This window comes from Rhopilema esculentum, chromosome 20 (genome assembly GCF_057945365.1).
Source record: "Rhopilema esculentum isolate cy_ngs chromosome 20, ASM5794536v1, whole genome shotgun sequence".
Classification (NCBI taxonomy): domain Eukaryota; kingdom Metazoa; phylum Cnidaria; class Scyphozoa; order Rhizostomeae; family Rhizostomatidae; genus Rhopilema; species Rhopilema esculentum.
Window position 1 is genome coordinate 13,572,868 of NC_142834.1, and position 20,187 is coordinate 13,593,054.

The 20,187-nt window shown below is 36.4% G+C and overlaps 1 protein-coding gene across 5 annotated transcripts in view; it reads left to right on the top strand.

Moving 5' to 3' along the window:
* Positions 1 to 20: 20 nt before the first annotated feature.
* The window catches only part of LOC135686991 (uncharacterized), a 28,101-nt gene continuing 7,934 nt past the window's right edge, over positions 21 to 20,187 (top strand). The window contains exons 1-13 of one of the 5 annotated variants that reach the window (XM_089114354.1): positions 21 to 3,781; positions 7,309 to 7,528; positions 9,465 to 9,500; positions 10,705 to 10,844; positions 11,403 to 11,459; positions 12,400 to 12,427; positions 13,240 to 13,294; positions 13,638 to 13,845; positions 14,465 to 14,531; positions 15,102 to 15,149; positions 15,547 to 15,655; positions 16,776 to 16,928; positions 19,505 to 19,611. In XM_089114354.1, the coding sequence (XP_088970480.1) occupies positions 10,740 to 10,844; positions 11,403 to 11,459; positions 12,400 to 12,427; positions 13,240 to 13,294; positions 13,638 to 13,845; positions 14,465 to 14,531; positions 15,102 to 15,149; positions 15,547 to 15,655; positions 16,776 to 16,928; positions 19,505 to 19,611 (937 nt within the window). In that variant the 5' untranslated portion in view covers positions 21 to 3,781; positions 7,309 to 7,528; positions 9,465 to 9,500; positions 10,705 to 10,739. The remainder of the gene's footprint in view (positions 3,782 to 7,308; positions 7,529 to 9,464; positions 9,501 to 10,704; positions 10,845 to 11,402; positions 11,460 to 12,399; positions 12,428 to 13,239; positions 13,295 to 13,637; positions 13,846 to 14,464; positions 14,532 to 15,101; positions 15,150 to 15,546; positions 15,656 to 16,775; positions 16,929 to 19,504; positions 19,612 to 20,187) is intronic. The other 4 variants (XM_089114353.1, XM_089114356.1, XM_089114357.1 and 1 more) reach the window with 4 other exon arrangements.

The following is a 20,187-nucleotide window of genomic DNA, read 5'->3' on the forward strand; positions in this document are numbered from 1 at the left end:
ATTTGTTTTTTGAATGACGATAAATCTGATAAAACTGAATCAGAAATTTTCGTTATTGTATCTCTGACATGCTGTAATATAATAAAAATGCTTTTAACTCTTATTGGAAATATTGATAATGGTAGGCTGAACGTAATATTCGTTCCCTGTCTTTTAAAGCCCAAATTACCCAAATTCATATATTTACTTAGTTTTATTTTGTTGTATCTTACTTTAGATTAAAGATTTCAGATAGGCCTCCTTTTTATGTATGCCTCAGAATTTGTGTGTTTAGAATTTTTACGTATGACAAAACTTTTTATAGAATTTCAAAATTTGGACACATAAACAAACATTTTACCATAAAATAGTTTTAAATGTGCAAAATAAATTGAAAATTAACGGAGCACAGGTGAGGTAGGGCCAATAAAAGATTTGATATTTGCTACCGCATTGCTGTTACTTGGCTCTGTCCATAAACACTAAATTACAGAAGTTTGCTGGGGAAATAACGTGTGTACATGTGGCCATATCTCAGCAAATTTGCAACGTAACATATTTAACTGCTTTTGCACATTCAGAGGTATTTTATAATGCTCTTTCAGTTAATGATTTTCCAATTCAAAAGTTATAATAATATATATTTGTGACGTCATCACGAACTATGTTACTATATTCCAAATATTTAAAAGAACTGTTGATGTTCAATGCCTAGCATTGTAAAATTACGCTTACGTTTTTTTAATTTTTATGTGTATAATTAACTGGTTTTTTATTTTAAGTTTATCCGCAAATTTCGAAATATTGGCTTTTCGAATCCTTGTAGTTTGGTTTTAATTAACTACATGAGAAAAGAAAGTAATGCTTTTCTTCGTCACTCACTTCACAAAAGGTTGATCCATCTTTATACAATTCGTTGAAGACGATTTTCTGCAGTATGTCTGGGAAAATATAAGCTGGTTCACATGGTACAGACTACTTTGGTCCAAAATGTGACGTTGTGTAATGTGGCCTTTTTTATCTCAGGACAGACAGAAGTGTTGTAAAATTCTTACTGCAATTTTATTTCGAAAGCCAAACAAAACATTCTCTTCAAATAATTAGACTGTTTCTGAATAAAAATAACGTCCAAAATATACCACTTAAGTGAGCTTGTGCCAATTCTTGCAAATTTCAAACCAAAGGGTCTTATTCCAAAAGTTTCAATTCTGAAAATATACAACCCAGTTGAACAGTTATCACTTACTTAATAAAACATTTCAATTGTATTATAACACTGTATTTTTAATCTGTTAACTGTCATCTGCCGTTTAAACAGATTCTTTACTCGTATTTTTAATTTTCTCACATAACCAAAAACAAAAAAGTTCGAGATAGCGAACACTTTTCGTCCAGGGGAAACAGAAAACGGTTCGACATAACGGATATTCGAAATAGCGAGCGGATGTCAACTGTACTGCTAATTCTCAAAATAACCGTTTAAAATTAGATGGAGATACGATCAGTATCTTTTTAGGGTTTCTAAAATGGGAATTAATTCGAGTTTCCGATTAGCAAATCTCAGTCAAAAAATAACAATTTTGATAAGCCTATACCGGCTTGTCTTTTACGAAAATTTGTAACCCATAGATACTGCAGTTTCTCTATGAAACGAAAACTGAGGTATGATTCATATCTTTCTAAAATTGCTAAAGTGTGAAATAAATCAATTTTTGGACTAAAAAAGTCTTAAGTTACTATTTCGGTAAGCCCATTGGCTTGATTTTGCGAAAATTTATAATATAAAAATACTGCAATTTCTCTACGAAAGCCGTTTAAAAAATCTCACTGGGTCTTTGCCGGACTCATGAAGTGCAGTTCATACATTCCAGATTTCAATAACTGGTTTTTTGTCATAGATATCACCCCTATAGAAATGCAACTCGTGACGTCACTGCATGGCAACACATCACAGACGGTGCTACTACTTTTAACATTTTAACAACACTGAAAAAAACGACGTCATAAAACAAGGACTGGACTGCAACTCTCCTCACGTTATTTACGCATTACAATGCAAATGCCGTTTAACTAACGGACACAAGAACTGCCAATACATCAGACAAACAGTCAGACGACTGAAAGACTGATTTGACGAACACAGACGAGACATAGTCAACAAAAAAGTAGATGAGTCTGGTTTTGCAGAACACTTCTGCAGCCCAGAACATACCATCAATGACCTTACTGTAACACCATTACTGAAACTCAACGACAAACGAGAGAGTGTCCGACGATCCAAAGAGCAATACCTCATTGGCCTTGCAAACACTCTCACACCGAACGGCATGAACAGAACCACTGACCTTACAGCAACACACCATCATCACCCACATCGTCACTTTTTCTACCCCCGAACATTACTATTTTATTATCATCATAATTACTCTATATAATTCCGTGATCATGGTATTTTACGTTTCGATTTAAGTTAGAGTAAACTTTTTCTAGAGTAAAAACTTTTCTAATATGTTACTGCGAAAATGTGGAGAGGCTATAGGACCGCAGGATAGGCTGTCTGTTGGATTCTGTGAATCTGGCAATGAGTATAATATAATTACGAGGATAAAATTCAGAAACAAAGCAAAGCGGCGACGAGAATCCAATGTTGTGAGATAAATTTTCCAAAATAAATTGAATTAAACGAATACTAAGATTTCGCCCCGGCATACAAAAACATCAAGATGAATACACTGTTGATAGCTTCAAACGGAATGGCTACCCCACACAGATCGTTGAAAAGTGTGTCCATTATGCTACGATAATCATCCATACACATGCAGCCGTTGTGTGTATTTGACCCTGTGGTAGCTGTGTAGCTGGAACTAATCTTGTTATTGCAGGACAAAGCTCCTTGATTTCAATAGATATTTGTTACATATTTCATCCAACTGCATGACTTTTGCCTCCATCTCTCTAATTTCTTCATTTTGCAGTTTCCTTTCATTTTCTATCTGCTTTTCGCTTCGCTGCTTGTATATACCGCTGTGTTTATTTAGAAATAGTTAGTTGTTTTGGAATAAGATAATAACACGACGTACGTCTCTTACTATCGACTTCGCTCTTTAATAATTCGTCCTTCGAGACTGTTACTTTATTAACAACACAGGTTGTTAAACCTCCTTCTTACTATTCAAACCAGGGAATGATCCAGACTGTCTCTCCGTCCGCAAGTAAGACAGTCAGATTTTCAGAGGTGTGTTAAAAAATTATCATTTGTTTAGTGCAAAGTATCGTTATTTTTGTTGGTCTCAGTGAATCATATGAAAGTCAAGGATCCATAAAGATGATTTCTTGGTGATCGCAGGGAACCAATGTAGTCAGGTTCGGGGTATCTGTGAGATTGATGGTTTTTTGAAAGTTCGTACAGGCATCTTCCCACCAATCAAATTGTGCGATTGGGTCATCGGTGAGACGTATGTTGTGTAAAGTTCATTTTGCTGCCCACCACTCCGAAGGAGCCCAGTGCAAACCGGGCATTTTGCATTCGATGTTGTGTGGAAATTTGTGACGAATATTGTGTTGTGTCTGCATTAAACACCTTAAAATGGAGCTGTTGCAAAGAGTGGAAGACCTAATAAAGGAAGAGGAGTTCAGAGGGCCAACTGATTTAAAACATACGGAACTAGCAAGACTTGAAAGGGTTGTCCCCACTGGTCTCTTTTGTAGAGATCAAGAGAGAAGACAAGTTTGCAGCCACTTTTCTTTCAAAGAAAGACGTGGATGAGTAGCATGCAGTCAATCAGAGGGTAGCTGCGGCGAGGTATTCAAGGCAAATTTATTTGTACAGTCTCCTTATTACAGTCATTCTGAAATTGTTTACACATTTCCCTTTGCTTTGGTTAAATTTCATCAACAAACCAATCAACAACAACAGCAACAGATAATTTGGGTTGATGGCTCAAGGAGCTTTCTGAGCGACGTTGTTTGGTTGCAATTAAAAAGCTTGTAGCAATTTCTCATTTCTGAATGCTTAATTAGGTCCAAATAATTTGACTCTGGTACCAACACTTTCCCTAGTGGTCCTGCCTTCAGATTAATTTCCTGAAATGATATGAAATATCCAAAACGGGGACAAATGAAGCTCTTTTTGCCACTGAGAAACAGTGTAAGAAATGACATTGTAATGTTAACTTATGTAAAGCATGTAAAAAATGAATTTATGTGCTCTTTCTTGTCATCTAAGCAAATATTTAAATTGATCATATGCTTGTATTTTGAAATATCTTACTTAGGGCTACAATTTATGCCATTTTGCTATATACCATTGAAATTATTTTCCTGGGTTTTAATTTATTTTCTGATGTCAAAGTATATATGTACCCCCTTTCTAATTTAAAAAAAAAATCAGCACTTCATTTGACCCATTTCCCTTTTCAAATGATCATGTATTTTTTGGAAGTCTTTTTGGATTTTGATATGTATTAAATTAAATGATACATAGGTTTATTCTGATACCTGACAAAAGTGGACCCCCAAAAGTGGACTCGCAAATGCAATTTTCTACTTCTATTCAAAAGTCATTATATAAAAACCTCTTATAAGAGTCTGGTACTTAGTAAGATACCATGGCTTCATTGATTACATGATAAATAGGATATATTATTTATATATGTTTGATAAAAGCTTTTTGAGTCAATGTTATTTTTGTGTTTAATCAACAAAAGAATTGTCAGCTGATGGGTGCCTTTTGTGAACTATCATTTGCCATTTATGAAAGAGTTGCCTTTGCAGATAAAATATTAAAATTTTCAAAAGCAACTTTCTGATTACATAAAATGTACAAAAAGATTTCAATATAATTTATTTGTACTACAACAAAGATTCTTGAGTGTCTTTTTTGACTCCATTTCAACACAAATTTGATTAAATTGGATACCCAGCTCTATATGTTTTAGTGTTCAACAGCAATATAGATGTATGTTTTATTGTGTTTCATTATCTGGCAAGCAGCAGTGATGTTAGTTTAAGTAACTTTTACAAATATACTTCATAGAAATCTAGATTTATTAAGTGGAGTGTAGGCAAAGACCTAATGCAAAAAGTTATTTTCAATCTCACAATAAATCCACTTCAGTGGAAACTGTCTATAAAGCTCAAACTCCATATGCATAAATGGGAAAATATTTCTTATTCTGTTCTGTGCTCAATTACTTGCTAGAGACAGTATTATTGTACCACTCTTTTATATCTTTTTCAGGAAGTTCCTTTCCTAGTGCCCTTTTATAGTTGTTCTATATTGCTGTCATCTTACTTTGCTCATAATTTTGATGTCATTGTACTTTTGGGTTTTCTTGCTTCTATTCTAGTTACTGATCCTTTTTTATCGATTTTGTGTGAAGGGATGTTAAGAGTAAATTTTATGTCTATTTGTAAAACCTAATGCTGAAAGGCAAAACAATACCTGTAATTATCAAGAGGACAACAAAGAAACAAAGGATTCTCAAGCATACCCATTTAGGATCTTCATAATTTCCAGTCTCGCAGTGTCCATGCAACCATGTTTTGCACTGTTTGCATTGCACCATTAATTTTCCAATATCTGACAACTTTCTTTTCAAGACTCTCTTTCAATGCTTTTCTCAGGTCGTATTCACATTTACATAGCCTGCGTGCAGACTCAGAAATTTAAAAGAGGAGAGAACGTAGAGTCTGTGCAACAGAGCCTCTTTTCTTGTTCGCTGACATCAACATTTTATTCTAAGCACTAGTGCAATGTTTTTCTGTACTTTTGGTTGTTCAAAAGAACAAACAGACCTAATCTACTATCCTGTTACCTTAAAAATTTTGAAATTTTTCCATTTTGAAATTTTGAAATTTGAAATTTGAGCGCCATTTTGAAAACTGAAAAAAGCAATCGAATTTCCCCCAACCAATCAAATTCGGTTCCTTGATTTTGAGAAACCTGTGAACACGAAAATCGGCTCGGCTTTGCAGACTCTACATGGATCATAGCCAGTAACCAAAGAACCCACAAAAGCAATAGCGAACAGTCCACAGTCGTTAACCCAATGCTGCTGCTGTACATGAGGTACAATGCCTGCCAAAAGTCTTGGAACACTGACATCAATTTCCAAGGTTAAAACCAATCATCCCCCTCTCCCCCACGGAACAATGTTGGTTTACTATCAAACGGATTAGGATTTTAGGAAGCACTTTCATTTGCGCTTCTTTTATGATATTTCTCTAAATCATCAACATTGTTTGAGGGGGAAGGGGGCGGAAGTAGCAAATTTTTTTCATGAAAGGAATGAAAGATATCAAATGCAGCGTAAATTGGTGGGTGTTCCAAGTACTTTTGGCAGGCATTGTACACACAGGTCAAACCAGGAAAGTTCCTTACCATGAAAAAAACAGATGTAGTGTTTGCAACATTAGTCAGCTCGAATTGACAGGTTTTGAAAGGGCTACTGCAATTTATTTGTTACCTTACCTCCGTTTGTAAAATTCGCTCTGGTTATTTTTCTGGTTGCTTTGTAGCCTTTTTCTTGACGTCCGTTTTTATCTGCTTTTCAATTTGTTTGCAAAAAAAGAATTTTCAATAGGGTTAGGGAGATTGCTTTAGTGAAATTTGCTTAAAAGAGTGCATTTCCCAGGGAACTGGAAGCATCAAAATTCGAAAATTTTCTCCTCCTTCGGCGGCAACCATGGTCCCGCCTCAGGTAGCAACTAAGTCCTTTGCCCGTCCCGATATGCTGATTAGACAAAACTATTAGGAAAGTCCGTTATTATCATATAAAAAATAAAAGTTGCGAATTATATACAGAGTTGGATTGACAAAATGTATTGCAGAAGTTTGCGACAGCAACTAAAGAATTTCAGGGAATAATTTGTTAATCAGGTAAATTTGTATACCACATCCCCCCCCCACCAAGGCTTGCCCCGCGATGGCCCTGGTCCACATAATCACGAGGACTCTCTGCCCTTAGTAAAGATATAGCGCATAAACTATGCCATGGTTATGCGTAGCCGAAACCCAACTACCAGATCTTTCCCACAGCTTACTAAAAGCTCTTTTACCTTCACCGCGTTCCCTTGATATCACATCTCGAATTAGCGTCAGCATTTCCAGCTTAGTTCCTTTGGTTTAGCGCCAAGATTTCTTGCAAAAACTTTTAACTGCTTTGAGGTTTTCTGGTTTAGCATCTCGAGAAGCCTTTCTTCTGTTACCTCTCAACAATTCATTTCCAACTGATTATCGAGTCTGTTTTCCTTTTCTGTGTTCATGCATTAAATTGCCTTACCATGAATGTTTCCCAGCTGAACAATGCATATGTGGTTTGATTTTAGATTGTTCAATTTCACGCTTTGGAAAACCCTTTAAGATCATGGACAGTTCTACCTTTTCCCAAAGACTATCTGCATCGACCAATCTTTTCTTCTACGTATCCAATTGGCAGTTCAAGATCTGACGAAGAACAGTCGAGTACAACTTCCTGTTGAGATCCATAATCAGGACTTTTGGATAACAAAATTCGTTTTCTTCTTCAACAAGACTGTCGAAGTGCAGGTAAGCATTAAGAATCGATTGGATGTCCAACACTCTTCCCAATCTACGTTCATGAACCTTCATAATGCTACCTATTAACAAATGCTGCAGCAAACATTCCCGAAGAAACTGACATAGATAAATGTCAAGGAGATGATTGTCATTGAAATTATGCACTCCATCCTTGTATTTTTGGTATCGATAGCACATTCCACACTTTGCACATTCCTTGTAGTACGTTGCAACGCCATTAAACACTCCATCAATGGAGATTAAATTTGCGTCTTTGCAGACTATTTTTGCTTAAAAACCTCTAGAATATATAGGGAATTCATTCTCTTTGGAACTTTGATGATAATTTGGTACTTTTGTAGGGAATCTAAGGACACCGGATGAAATATTTATCTTTGTTTTGTTCATGGAAACAACTAAACAATTCGAAAAATATATGCAGTGGCGTCGCGTGATCATTCTCGCTGGGGGGTGTAAGAGATGCAAAACCATATTTTACCGACAGAAATTCTTTTGTTACATAAGTATTTTGTTATAAATTTAATTCTACCGACGAGTTCTCTGAAAGTTGGGGGCCCCTGCATATATGTACCAGAACTAATAGTCAAAGTCTCTTGTGTGGAAGGTACAGCCAGAAGGGGCCCACAGACATGTGGATGGTACAACCAGAAGGGGCCCACAGACATGTGGATGGTACAACCAGAAGACATGCCCGGGAGACACACTCTGCTAGAAGGATGCGTGAATATTGAATTTCGCGACATCTTCTATTCGCGAAATTCAGTTGTTTAATCGATTCTTCATGCTATAGTGATACTGTTACTTCCAGTCACTTGCAGTCTTAGGTGCATTAAATAGCAAGAAATAATGCTAAAATGAAGTTAATGCAAAGCTAAAACTAAGTGAAATCAACTCTTACGATGTTCTCAAGTAGAAATCAGAATAAATGCTTCAGATTGAGTGGGAATTTTGCATAACCACTAGCAACCAGCCTAACCGAAATTTATAAGGTTTAAATCGTAAGACTAAAGGCCACTGACCATTTCAAGCCTTAGGAACATTCTGGCAGATAACGGGAAGTCACGTTCACGTTACAAGCTCTTTCTGATGGTATCATTAGATTTGAAAAATTCGAAAGTTAAAATTTTGCTGACCGTGCATTTTTCATGCTTCCAGAAACGCGACTTCCGGTCAATTACCAGAATGTTTCCAAGGCTTAAAATAATCAATGGCCTTTACTTTTATGATTTAAACTTTCATCGAGTTTGAAAAACAGTTGGACTGGGACAAATTCTCTTTACAATTGCGTGTTCGTTGCTTGCATAAAATTTTTATATTGTTTGACCTTATGTAGTTATTTCGTTTTGCTTCATGTAACGCAACTTATAGTCACTTTTTTGGCACCATTTTTGGCAGCATTATTTATTGGCACCATACTGAATTCAAAGATATGGCCAGAAACAACATTTTCGAGATAAGAATAACTTTGAGGGGAACATGTTAGCCACATATAAAAAATTGAAGAATGAACAATATATTTTTAAATATTATTGTCAACAAATCAATCCTGCAACTTGAATGGTTTACAAAACTGTGGTTAAGTGGTCTTATAGAGCATTCATAGTATGTATGCGTGGAACAATCAGGTATTTTTACTAAACGTGAAGTATGAAAAGCCTTTGAAACCCCACAAAAAGGTTGCAATATTTAAAAGAACAACCCAAGCGTAACATGGTATCTTAACAGATCTACAGATCAATAGTCACTTGAGTCAATGCTGTTATCAAATAGATAATTCTCACACAACATCTAAAAAGGTATTCAGTTATTTTGTTATTCCATATTTCGTACTGGGAACCAAAGTATTTCAAGACTAAAAAACCTAATTATTTTTATTTTCATCCCGAGAATCTCAATTATTTCATATTTCAAATACCCCTTATAGGGTCTCGCCGATATTTAGAGACATCGCCATAACTAAGTAGGTTTTATTTTATTCTATCCTCGCTTTCAATTTATATTCCAGTTATTCGGTTTATTGCCGCTGTAAGATATTCTATACTTTTTTCTATCCATAATTTACATGTTTTAGATCGATTAAGATTTCTATATATACGATTGGGTGCATTTCTCTAATACCTGTCCTGTTATAAGAAATATATAGCAGAAATATATGGTCAGGTTATTACTGATGAAGGGAAAGCAAAATGTCTTGCCAAAGTGTTTTCTTCGAGTTTTTATACTATTCTGAAAATTTTATAGAATGAGCCTTGAAAAAATATATTTTTATATTGCAGCAATATATAAAGAGTAACTAGAAATTTGTAACAATGGATTAGAATTTTATGGGTGCAAACAAAGACTTAGCATTGGTTATGGTTCAAAAAGACACTTTAATTGCCGCAATGGCATTAGGATTTGTACATGTTTTGGATGGAGCTTTTCACTGTAGTTAAATGACCTGCTGTTTTTTGTATGAAAACTCGGGTTTTATTTAGTCAATTTGTTTTTACAATACCAACAAAACTTAAGGCCGCATTTAAGGCCCAACCTACATTTCTGTTAAGGCCGCTTTTAAGGCCAAACCTATATTAAGGCCCAACAAAAATTAAGGGCCCAACCTATATTTCTGTTAAGGCCGCATTTAAGGCCCAACCTATATTTATGTTTATATCACCTTACGTTATTACAATTTTTTATATTTGGCAATATATTAAATCTAACCAGGTGATTTATCTGTTTCTGGTGTATTTCTTTTTTCTATTAAAATTTCCTATCATTATCTTTTATTGACAATGTTAAAATCTGATGAAATTTTAAGCAGAGATTTTTAGTTTGTCTTAATTTCATGGTAGGCTTAATGGGGGAGGGGTGACTTGGGGTTACAATCAGTCCAGTTCTCATTAAGCTTTTGTAAATCATTTTGATTGCATAGATGATGTTGAAAGAGAGCTAATATATCAAATAAAAACTTATTTTTTTGTTTTATTTAATGAATTGTGACTGGAACCACATTATACCTCAAAGATTAGTCAAGGATGTGGTAGAAAATGGTTTTCTGACAATAGAATAGGGCAGGGCCTAAAGTCTTTCATATTTATCAGTGCACTCTGTTAAAGCCAATGCTCTTACTTTTGGGAAAGGGAATTTTGCATTGCATAATCTGTGTATTTGTTTTCTCTTAGATCAAAATACTGTCCACCAACACCTAGATAGCAAAATGGAGTGTCTGCGAAGCCTTTGGAAAAGGCTGAAACATACCTTTTCACCACCAGGACGTACACCCATGGACCCTGTCATCGTGATTACAATCTTCGTCTGCAGTGTGCGTATCTACTATTTTGCTTTGCTTCTATGCCTCTAGATTCCTTATTGAGGGGAAGACTAACTTATATTTGTTTGGTGAAGTGGCTATTTTTGACATCGATTTGATGCAAATTTGTTTTTCTGTAATCAATGATGAGTAAATTCGACCTAAATTGCCAAAATGGCTATATGCCATGGTCTAACCATGGAAATACATGGTTAAAATGTATTGGTTGAGCTGTAGTTAAGCCATTGTTCAACCACGAACAGGTAGCCATGGTTTGGCCAGGACATTCAAATTTCAAATAACTGCTCAAGCAAATTTATGAAAAATTAAAAGTTTGAAATTTTAGACATGTCTCAACAATGGTTGAGCAATGGGTCCCATTGGAAATCCGTGGCTCTACCAGGGTTAACCATAGTCATTCCATTGCCCAACCATTGTCAACCATGGTTGAGCCATGGTTTTTGCGGGGAGGCTGTGAATAAAGATGATTAGTTGGAAAAAAATCTCATTTTCATTTACTCTTTTTGAGCCAAAATATTTAATCGAAAGTTTTCTTCCTTCACATTTCAGCTTGGAAATGCCATGACTACCACAATGCCATTCTCATTTTTACCAAGAATGATGAGGGTGAGTAACACAAAACGATAATCTTGATGATGACTGAGTTATTTACGAAGTAATTATTTATGAACAGGAATATAACTGTTTTTTGGACTCAATGATTTTAAGTTCACTGTTTGTGGTAAAATTGACTACGCTTATACCCACTCTGGTTAAAGTCACACTACCGTTTACTACATTCGCAATTTAGACCAATGTTTGCAAAACTGGTCATCTCAGAGTTTGCTATGTCATTGTGGTATTCTATTGTTCAGTAGCTAGTTCCAGTCCCTCATGTGAGGCAAACCAGCAAGAAATTTATGGTGGATGTGGGCTACTCTTTCTTCTTAGGCCATGAAACTTTTTTAAGATAGAGTTGAATACTTGAATACCTGCAACGAAAATTTGAATTTTGTTGATTAGCATATTTGAGCTACAACGGAATTTACAGATATTGATGAAACAGGCCTCCCCTGTTTTTGCCCCGTTTGTGTCATGGCATCTCAAACTCACTTTCTATGGTACAGTCACCCTCCGCTTACTGTCACAGCTTTTTAAACAACATTTGGTTTGACAATAATCGTAGTCTGCTTTGGTTACAAACAGAAAATTACCTCTGCGGTAATGGTTGATTAATTTGCAAGGATCATTTGTAGAGAAAAAAGGTGCATATGCAGGCACCGTGAAGCGATGAGAAAAGGAGGATTCTAAAAAAGTGTGGGGGCTAGAACCAAATATAAAGAGGCCATAATGATGCTTGACTTCTTAATGTTTTGCATTTTTTTGCAAAAAGATGTAGGTTTAAGCCCCCCAGCCCTTCCTCTGCGCCGCAGTGCTTGCATCTGTATTTACTTTGCAAAAGCAGTTGAAATTCTCATATCTTTAAATATCCATTCTGTAAACTTTTTATTATTTTTGTAGCTATTCATTCTGTGAATTTTTCGTTATCTTTCATTTCTTTTCACAGGAATTTGGCATTAAAGAAAAGGAAATAGGTAAAATTTATAGACTATCCTGTTTAAAAAATTCAAAACCCTTTGGTTCTCAAAGCATAGATGGGGGGTTTGTTCCATTATTTCAGACCCCCCAAAAATAAGGCAAAATTTCGTGAAGCAAAAAATGTAATAGTACAATTGACTGATTCAATATAATAAAACTACAAACTTCCCGCCCCGACTAACGCTCAAACTACCACAAACTTGTGTCCAAATTTTAGACTCAAAAAGTAACCTGAGCACCCCTGTCCTAAAAATATACTAGTGCCCCCTGGGGTTCTTTTTACTGAACCAAACAAAATAAGACACAAAAATAATTGAGGGTGCCACGACCCCACACCTCCACCTTGCAAATCCATTGCTGATGCTCATTTACTCAAAGTTTGATAATATTTTTGTTTTCTAGTTTTCATTGTCGTACAAAATAATTCTTGGCTTTGTTTGATCACAAATTCAAGAACTCATAAATTCGCCAGTACAATACCAAGCAAACGGACAGCTTAGGTTTTCTGAGGAAGTAGTCTTATGGTCGACATAACTGTCATTGATATTTTTCAGTTCCTTGAAATTTAAATGAGTCCTGTGTTGAAGGAATTCCTTAATTTCAAATCGAAGGATTTTTAGTCCTATTTTTTCCTTTAAATGAATAGAAACTCATTATTTTCTATAAAATTCAGTAGTGTTTTAGATCTTCAAATTAGCAGATTGAATGTCTCTGTGATTTGTAATAATTAAACCATACCTAAACTGATAATTTTTGCTAGTTTCGTTTTCTTCAATTTTCAATTCAACCCTTCAATTTTTTTTCTTAGGTAATTATGTCGGCATTGTGGCTTCATCACTTTTTGTAGGAAGATCGTTTGGAGGGTATGCTATTTAAGTGTTCGTTTTGAGACTCTCTTTAAAGTTTTCTCTTATTGCTTTGCAAACTTTAATTTTAACTAGACCCTTAATGATCATTATTACATGTTTAGTTGTTAAGGTTGAAAAAATTGTTCCCATTCTCATGAGACTTGGACTCTTCTTTGGCGCCATTATTGACCATTCATAATATTTGCATCTAGGGATCTGGCAGTCCTCATGAGGATTGCTGGTGTGCGGGCGTGTAAATATTCTTGTATTTGTTGAAGTCACCCTGTAACAGCGTATTCTCGGTTAAACTGTATAAACAGTACAGAAATTATGAGATTCCTTCTTTTATTATTTGTAGTTATTTGTGGGGCTGGCTATGTGATCGAATTGGACGCAAACATTCACTGGCAATATCAACTGGTCTAATCGCCTTCTTCACTCTTATGTTTGGTTTTAGCCAGTCTTATACTTGGGCCTTGATAACTCGGTTCCTTCTAGGATTGTGTGGTGGACTGTTAATAGCTCTGAAGGCGACGACTTTCGCCCTATGTGATGAGACCAACAGCGTAAGGAATCAATTTGAGCTACATTTTATTTCTCTTATGCACTTTTACTTCTTCTAAGCTCCAAAACTCACTAAATTTCATTAGACTACTCCATGGCTTAGTCTTATCTATTGTTTATATCTTTGACTGAAAGTTAAAAACATTTTTCCAATCTCTAAAGCAGCTTTTTTTGAACCAACATCGTTAAAATGGAGTAGGGTTGATTTAGGCTTAGGCCCTTAGACTTTTTCCAAGTTGTATTTTGCATTGGAATAACTAGCAGCCCTGGCCCCCCTGGGAGAACACCACGGGAAAGCCCCCTTGGGAAAACCCCCTATAATTGACCATATAGATGAAGTTATGTAGCATCGGTGTCATCACGAGGTGTCATCAAGAGACGATGATCAAGAGACGAAAGACCTTCTCAATAGGCCTATCTTCTCTCATTCTTGAGCCTATCCTTGCCAATGTTAGAGAATACGGAAACTTGAATAGACCTAAATAATACTCAAAATTGTATCCTCTTTTGATCAATGTAATCACAAAATATCATAGTCTCGTGTAATTAATCCTATTAGAAATTAGCCTAATCTCTGTCACCACTATGCATCCTATCATGAACTCTTGTCTTGTTTTTCAGAGTCTTGGAATGGCAATAATATTAAGCTCTTTTCAAATTGGTTTGGTAGTTGGCCCAGCTGTAGGCGGTATGTCCTTCTTTGTTTCAATTATGTTGCATCATTGATAAAAGCGAGTTAGGCTGGGCTGGGCTGGGCTGGGCTGGGCTGGGCTGGGCTGGGCTGGGCTGGGCTGGGCTGGGCTGGGCTGGGCTGGGCTGGGCTGGGCTGGGCTGGGCTGGGCTGGGCTGGGCTGGGCTGGGCTGGGCTGGGCTGGGCTGGGCTGGGCTGGGCTGGGCTGGGCTGGGCTGGGCTGGGCTGGGCTGGGCTGGGCTGGGCTGGGCTGGGCTGGGCTGGGCTGGGCTGGGCTGGGCTGGGCTGGGCTGGGCTGGGCTGGGCTGGGCTGGGCTGGGCTGGGCTGGGCTGGGCTGGGCTGGGCTGGGCTGGGCTGGGCTGGGCTGGGCTGGGCTGGGCTGGGCTGGGCTGGGCTGGGCTGGGCTGGGCTGGGCTGGGCTGGGCTGGGCTGGGCTGGGCTGGGCTGGGCTGGGCTGGGCTGGGCTGGGCTGGGCTGGGCTGGGCTGGGCTGGGCTGGGCTGGGCTGGTATCTTTATCTCAGACTCAAATAAACTAATTCTTTTTCTCCTCCTCTTTTCTTCGTAGGGTTTTTAGTTTTTCCGGCCGAGTCTTTTCCAGCAACTTTCTCCAAAGGTATTTTTGTAGCATTTGTCTAACATTATCGTCTAACGATTAAATCTAACAAATTTATTAAAATTGAAAAATCGCATTTGTTTTGAATGCTTCCTTCTAACAGAGGATTTTCGTTGAGAGCAATTCTGGTATTAGAGCTCTTTAATCTGTGTCACAGTTTTTCCAAGTAGCTACATCGTTCAGTCAAGTTTAATACAGTAATCTTTTATTTTTATTCTCGCTCTCTCCACCTAAGTTGTGTTTATTTAGGTAGCTACCTAGACGAGTTTCTTTCATTTCATTTATCGCAATGATATCCTCTTTCCAAGATTAATGCATTTGGCAATTGGTCACATTTAATATATGCACAACATGTGGTCTGCATTTTCAGAAAATTACATTTTGAACTTTTTTTTAGATTCTTTATTTGGAAAGTTCCCATATCTTCTACCAGTATTTATAACTTTCGTTATGTTGGTCATATCCTTGTTTCTGACCTTAGTGAACATCCCAGAGACTCTTAAAAGGTAATCGAAATTTTTTTCATATTAGTTTAGAAAACTAGTTTCTAAGCGTCTAATTTTTTCAACAAAGATGATTTATATGGAAAGTGGATTTCAATGACTTTAGCTGCAATCTAACTAGTATTTTATCGTATTTGTATTGTTACTTGAAAATTAGATAGAGTGATGATCATATAAGGCGTGTACATTCCCTGCCTACAGTGCCGGACTGACTCAGAATTTTAAACCGGCTCCAAATAACTGGAGGGGCATGAGTGGGTGTGGTCTGAAAATTAGGGCGTGGTCAAGTGAGCATTTCATCATAATCGATCAATTTCTAAGCAACATAACATATGTAGCTGGAATAGCAAAGTTGAGCTATTGATTACAAATGGGCGATGAGTACTCTAATTGAAATTTAACATTAAATAGTAAAAATTCTGTCTCATTTTGATTTCAGTAAGTTTGCGCAAGAGACCTTCTCGTAGAAAACAAAGTTAAAAATAATAAAAACACTAACGTCAGATTCATAAGAAGTACTAAGTTTAAAATGAAAGAATATCTGAGGTGTTAGGAAGCCTCTCATAACCTACAAAAGTCATTTTTAGCTTCGACACAATCCATGTTATAGCCACATGCTATGCCGTTTATTCAACCTCATTTTTGATGTATTCTTTGATATTTATTATTCGTAATAGGACATCGTAAGGCCCCACATTTTTAAAATGGGGCTTTTTTCTGCAAAGGTGGGGCCCTTTTACCAAATTTTAAAGGGGGCCCACCGGCCACGGGGCGATGGGCCGGTGGCCCAGTTCGCCACTGCCTGCCTATTTGCATATGTTTCTATCTAGCATTTGAAGGTAGTTTTGGTGCACTGAGAAGCTTATGCTTATCGAGCAGTGTCCTGGTCCTTCCTCTCGATGTGACCACACCTCGTGATTCCTTCGCCTGGAATTACAGAGAGCTTGACATCATAACGGAGCATTGGACATCAATTTCCATTATATTCCTACTTATTTTTTGTTTCTATTTATATTCTTCATTATTTAGTTATATTCAATTAACAATTCATGATTTGCTTTCGTTTTTCCAAATGAGCTCGATTTTTTTTTAAATTGCTTAATGCTTATTGGTTTTTTTTCAGAGAGAAGGCTAATGAAAAGATAAACTTGCTGAATGACATTGGCAGTAAATCAAAAGAAGGATCGCCTCGTAGATCGAGAAAATATTTGCAGACACGTCCAGCCTCAACATGTTGCCGAGGCTTGAAGGAGTCGTCGTTATGGCAACTGATGAAGTATGAAAATCTTTCCCTTTCAATTTTCTACTTAACGAATATTCTTATAATATTCTATTTTTACCTAAAAAGTCGTTATGTAGAGTCTTGCCCAAATCGAAAAAGTACGCCTTTGCGAAATAGGCCATTTATACTTTGTGATACACTAAAGTATCACGGAGAGATAAAATTCCCCATAGATTCTCTTTTCAGAATGGGATACTTAGATCCAAGCTTATTCGACTTTTTCATTTACTGTTAAAATCGCTAATTTTGATGTGAACACTCAAATGTAGCTTCATACAACTTTCAATCACCGAAAAATATTATGAAAAAACGCAGTTGATTAAAGAGATATGTTTAAATATGTACGCGTTTCCTGCCTCTGAAGGTCAATGCAATTTATCACATGTACAGGAAAATGTGACTTTCACATTTCGCTACTTCTGAAAGTCTCACACAATTAGTATAAAATGCTGACCATCCAAAGTAGCAGAAATGCTTAGTACCCTTCTGCATTTTCAAACTGAAACATATTCGGAGGGGCGAAAATCGTTATAATTATAGGCTACTTTTAGATACGATTGATGCTAAATCGGCAGCCAGCGCGAGTAGTTTATATGATAAAGGCTAAACATCCAAGGTGCAATCTGACTAAGGGCACTTGGAAACACGTGATGATTTGACTCCCTTGTTGCTTTAACTAGCAACAATAGCATTGACTCTAACTCCATTAAAAGTAAACTAGTAATAGAATTGTACTGATTCTTCTAGCCTCTGTGTTTTCCAACCTTCAGTAGGTAGTTCTTCTTTGCTTCTCTAGAAGGCCTCTGAGAGAAGTAGTAGCAATCAAGAGATTTAATCTTCACTTTATTTCACATTCATACCAAAAATAGTCAGGGGCGGATCCAAAGCAAACTTGAAGGAGGGGCAGATGGTAGGGGGGGAGGGCGCTGAAAAATTCTCAAGAATTGATGACCAGAGTACGCTGTATACAACAATTTCAGATCTATTTTCCGAATAAATAACAAAACTTTGAGGTAATCCTTGAAGCAAATTAATCTATCGGTCTCAGAATCTTTTTCACCTGATTCTCATTCTTCAAAAGGGGCGCACAATTTCCAAAAAAGGGCGCCAGACTTGCTTCAACTCGTCGAGGGAGGGGCAACTGCCCCTAGTTGCCCCCCTTAAATCCGTCATTGATTTATAAATAAAAACTTATCGAGGCCTGGGCTCCAGTAGTCCACTCTAAAAATAGCATCAAGGGTAATATTTTAATTGCTTCTGTGTTATACTTTTATCGTGTAGAATTGTGTTTAAAGCTTTACCTTCATGGTCATTTTAAACGTTCGTTAACTACGTATGGATGAAACCCAAAATAGAGGACTTGGGTCAAGTACCCCAGTCTAAAAATAGCACTTGGGGGCGTTTTTAGGCTTGTGTCTATTCAGCATCATTTGCAACGTTTTAAATTGCCCCAGTGCAGCCATTTTCACGCTGGTACCACAATTTGCACAATTCAAGTCAAATACTGTGCTTAAAGCCTAGGCTATGAAGGTAAAACCCAAATTCGAGAACTGGGTTCCAGTACCCCATTTTAAAAAATAGCATCAAGGGGTAGGATTGTCAATTACATCTTTTCGTATAACTTTCCAGTTTGTTGAAAGAATAGAGAAAGCTACATTTCATATTCATATAAAAGAGAGTAATTATTTAGAGAAGAATGCCTAAAAATAGACCGATATCTTATTCTAAAAATAGCATCAAGGGGCAATTTTTTTATTTCCTTTCTCTTAATATATTTAATATATGATAATGCACCTAAATCTTTCCTTTTGCACCTTTTTTACAAATCAGTAATGACATATGGAAATTGGCCCAATTCGAGGACTGGGGCCAAGTACCCCAGTCTAAAAATAGCATTTTTCGGCTTGTGTCTGTTCGGCATCGTTATCAGCGTGTGAAATTACCACAGTGTACCCATTTTCATGCTGGTATCACAATTTGCATGATTCATGTTCTAACAGCCCAGACTAATCGGGAATTCTTTAGAAAGGATCTGTGAGTCAAAATCAGAATAAAATTGACAGCCTTCTTTAAATGCTATTCTGTTAGTCAAACTGGAAGATTTTGTTTTTCTCTTTCAGTTCCTGTTACTTCCTTCGTCACAAATAAAACAATAATTGTTCGCTTTCAAAAAGTGACAAAATTCGTAGACCTGGGATCTGTATCTCGAATCGAAAAAAATACTGCGAATCGTAGCAATTTGAAGACTGTATCAGCATTCTTTTCTTGTTGTTAATTGTTTGTAGTTTTGTAGTTATTTCATGAGATTTCTATTTCAATACTGTAGTTGTCTTAATCATTGAACAGTTTTCTATACCACGATTTTTGTCGTAACCAAGACATGTCATGTTTCACATGAAAGTAAAGTCATAAACTTTTAAAATGATAGATAAGCTTTTAAAACTTTCAAAATCATAATAAAGTCTTTTAAGTTCATACAGACATAAGTGAACGTTTTGTTTATCATTTATCTCTAATATTTTATATTTATGTTTCGTTTATAAACTAATCTAGGCCTTTTTTGTTTCCAGGATAAGAAACGTGCAGCTATCCCTGGCGCTCTATGCTGTATTCTCTTTCATTGCAACTGGGTTCGATGAAACATTTCCTGTCTACGCAGACTCATCTAAGATTTACGGTAAAGTGTCACAATTTTTGTTTATTTATGTAAAATGCCACAATCTGTGTTTATCAACTCGATTTTGTAAGACTATTTGCTTTTCTGTGGGTAGATATATACTGGCACGAGCTCTTCGTGTGAAGGGTGCCAGAAAGTTTTTGGGCCCTTGACACCAAAAAATATATATCTTTTTGTGTTAATCGAAGACCTCTTTGACACTTTGTATTTCCTTATGTGTCAGCTTCATAAGGGGAATCAACAGGATATAAATCACAAAATACCTTGCGCAATTGTAAATATCGGTTTTTTGTCCTTTCCTTGTTGATGTTTATTTTAAAATAATTTAATTAGGGTTTATTATAAATTGTATATATTTAATCGTAACAAGGTTGATTTATTTTTAACACTATTACAGTTTCTGTGAGTTTTTTTAAGTAGAGAGTCTCTTGAAAATCAGCATTGCAGAAGGGCTGCTCCACTTAAACATTTGAAATGAAGTGAAATATATGATACAGAATCCCAATTGCAAATCATAGACCTGATTCCCATAATGTAATTATTCTGGATTATTTTTGAAGAGTAACCACAGATTGA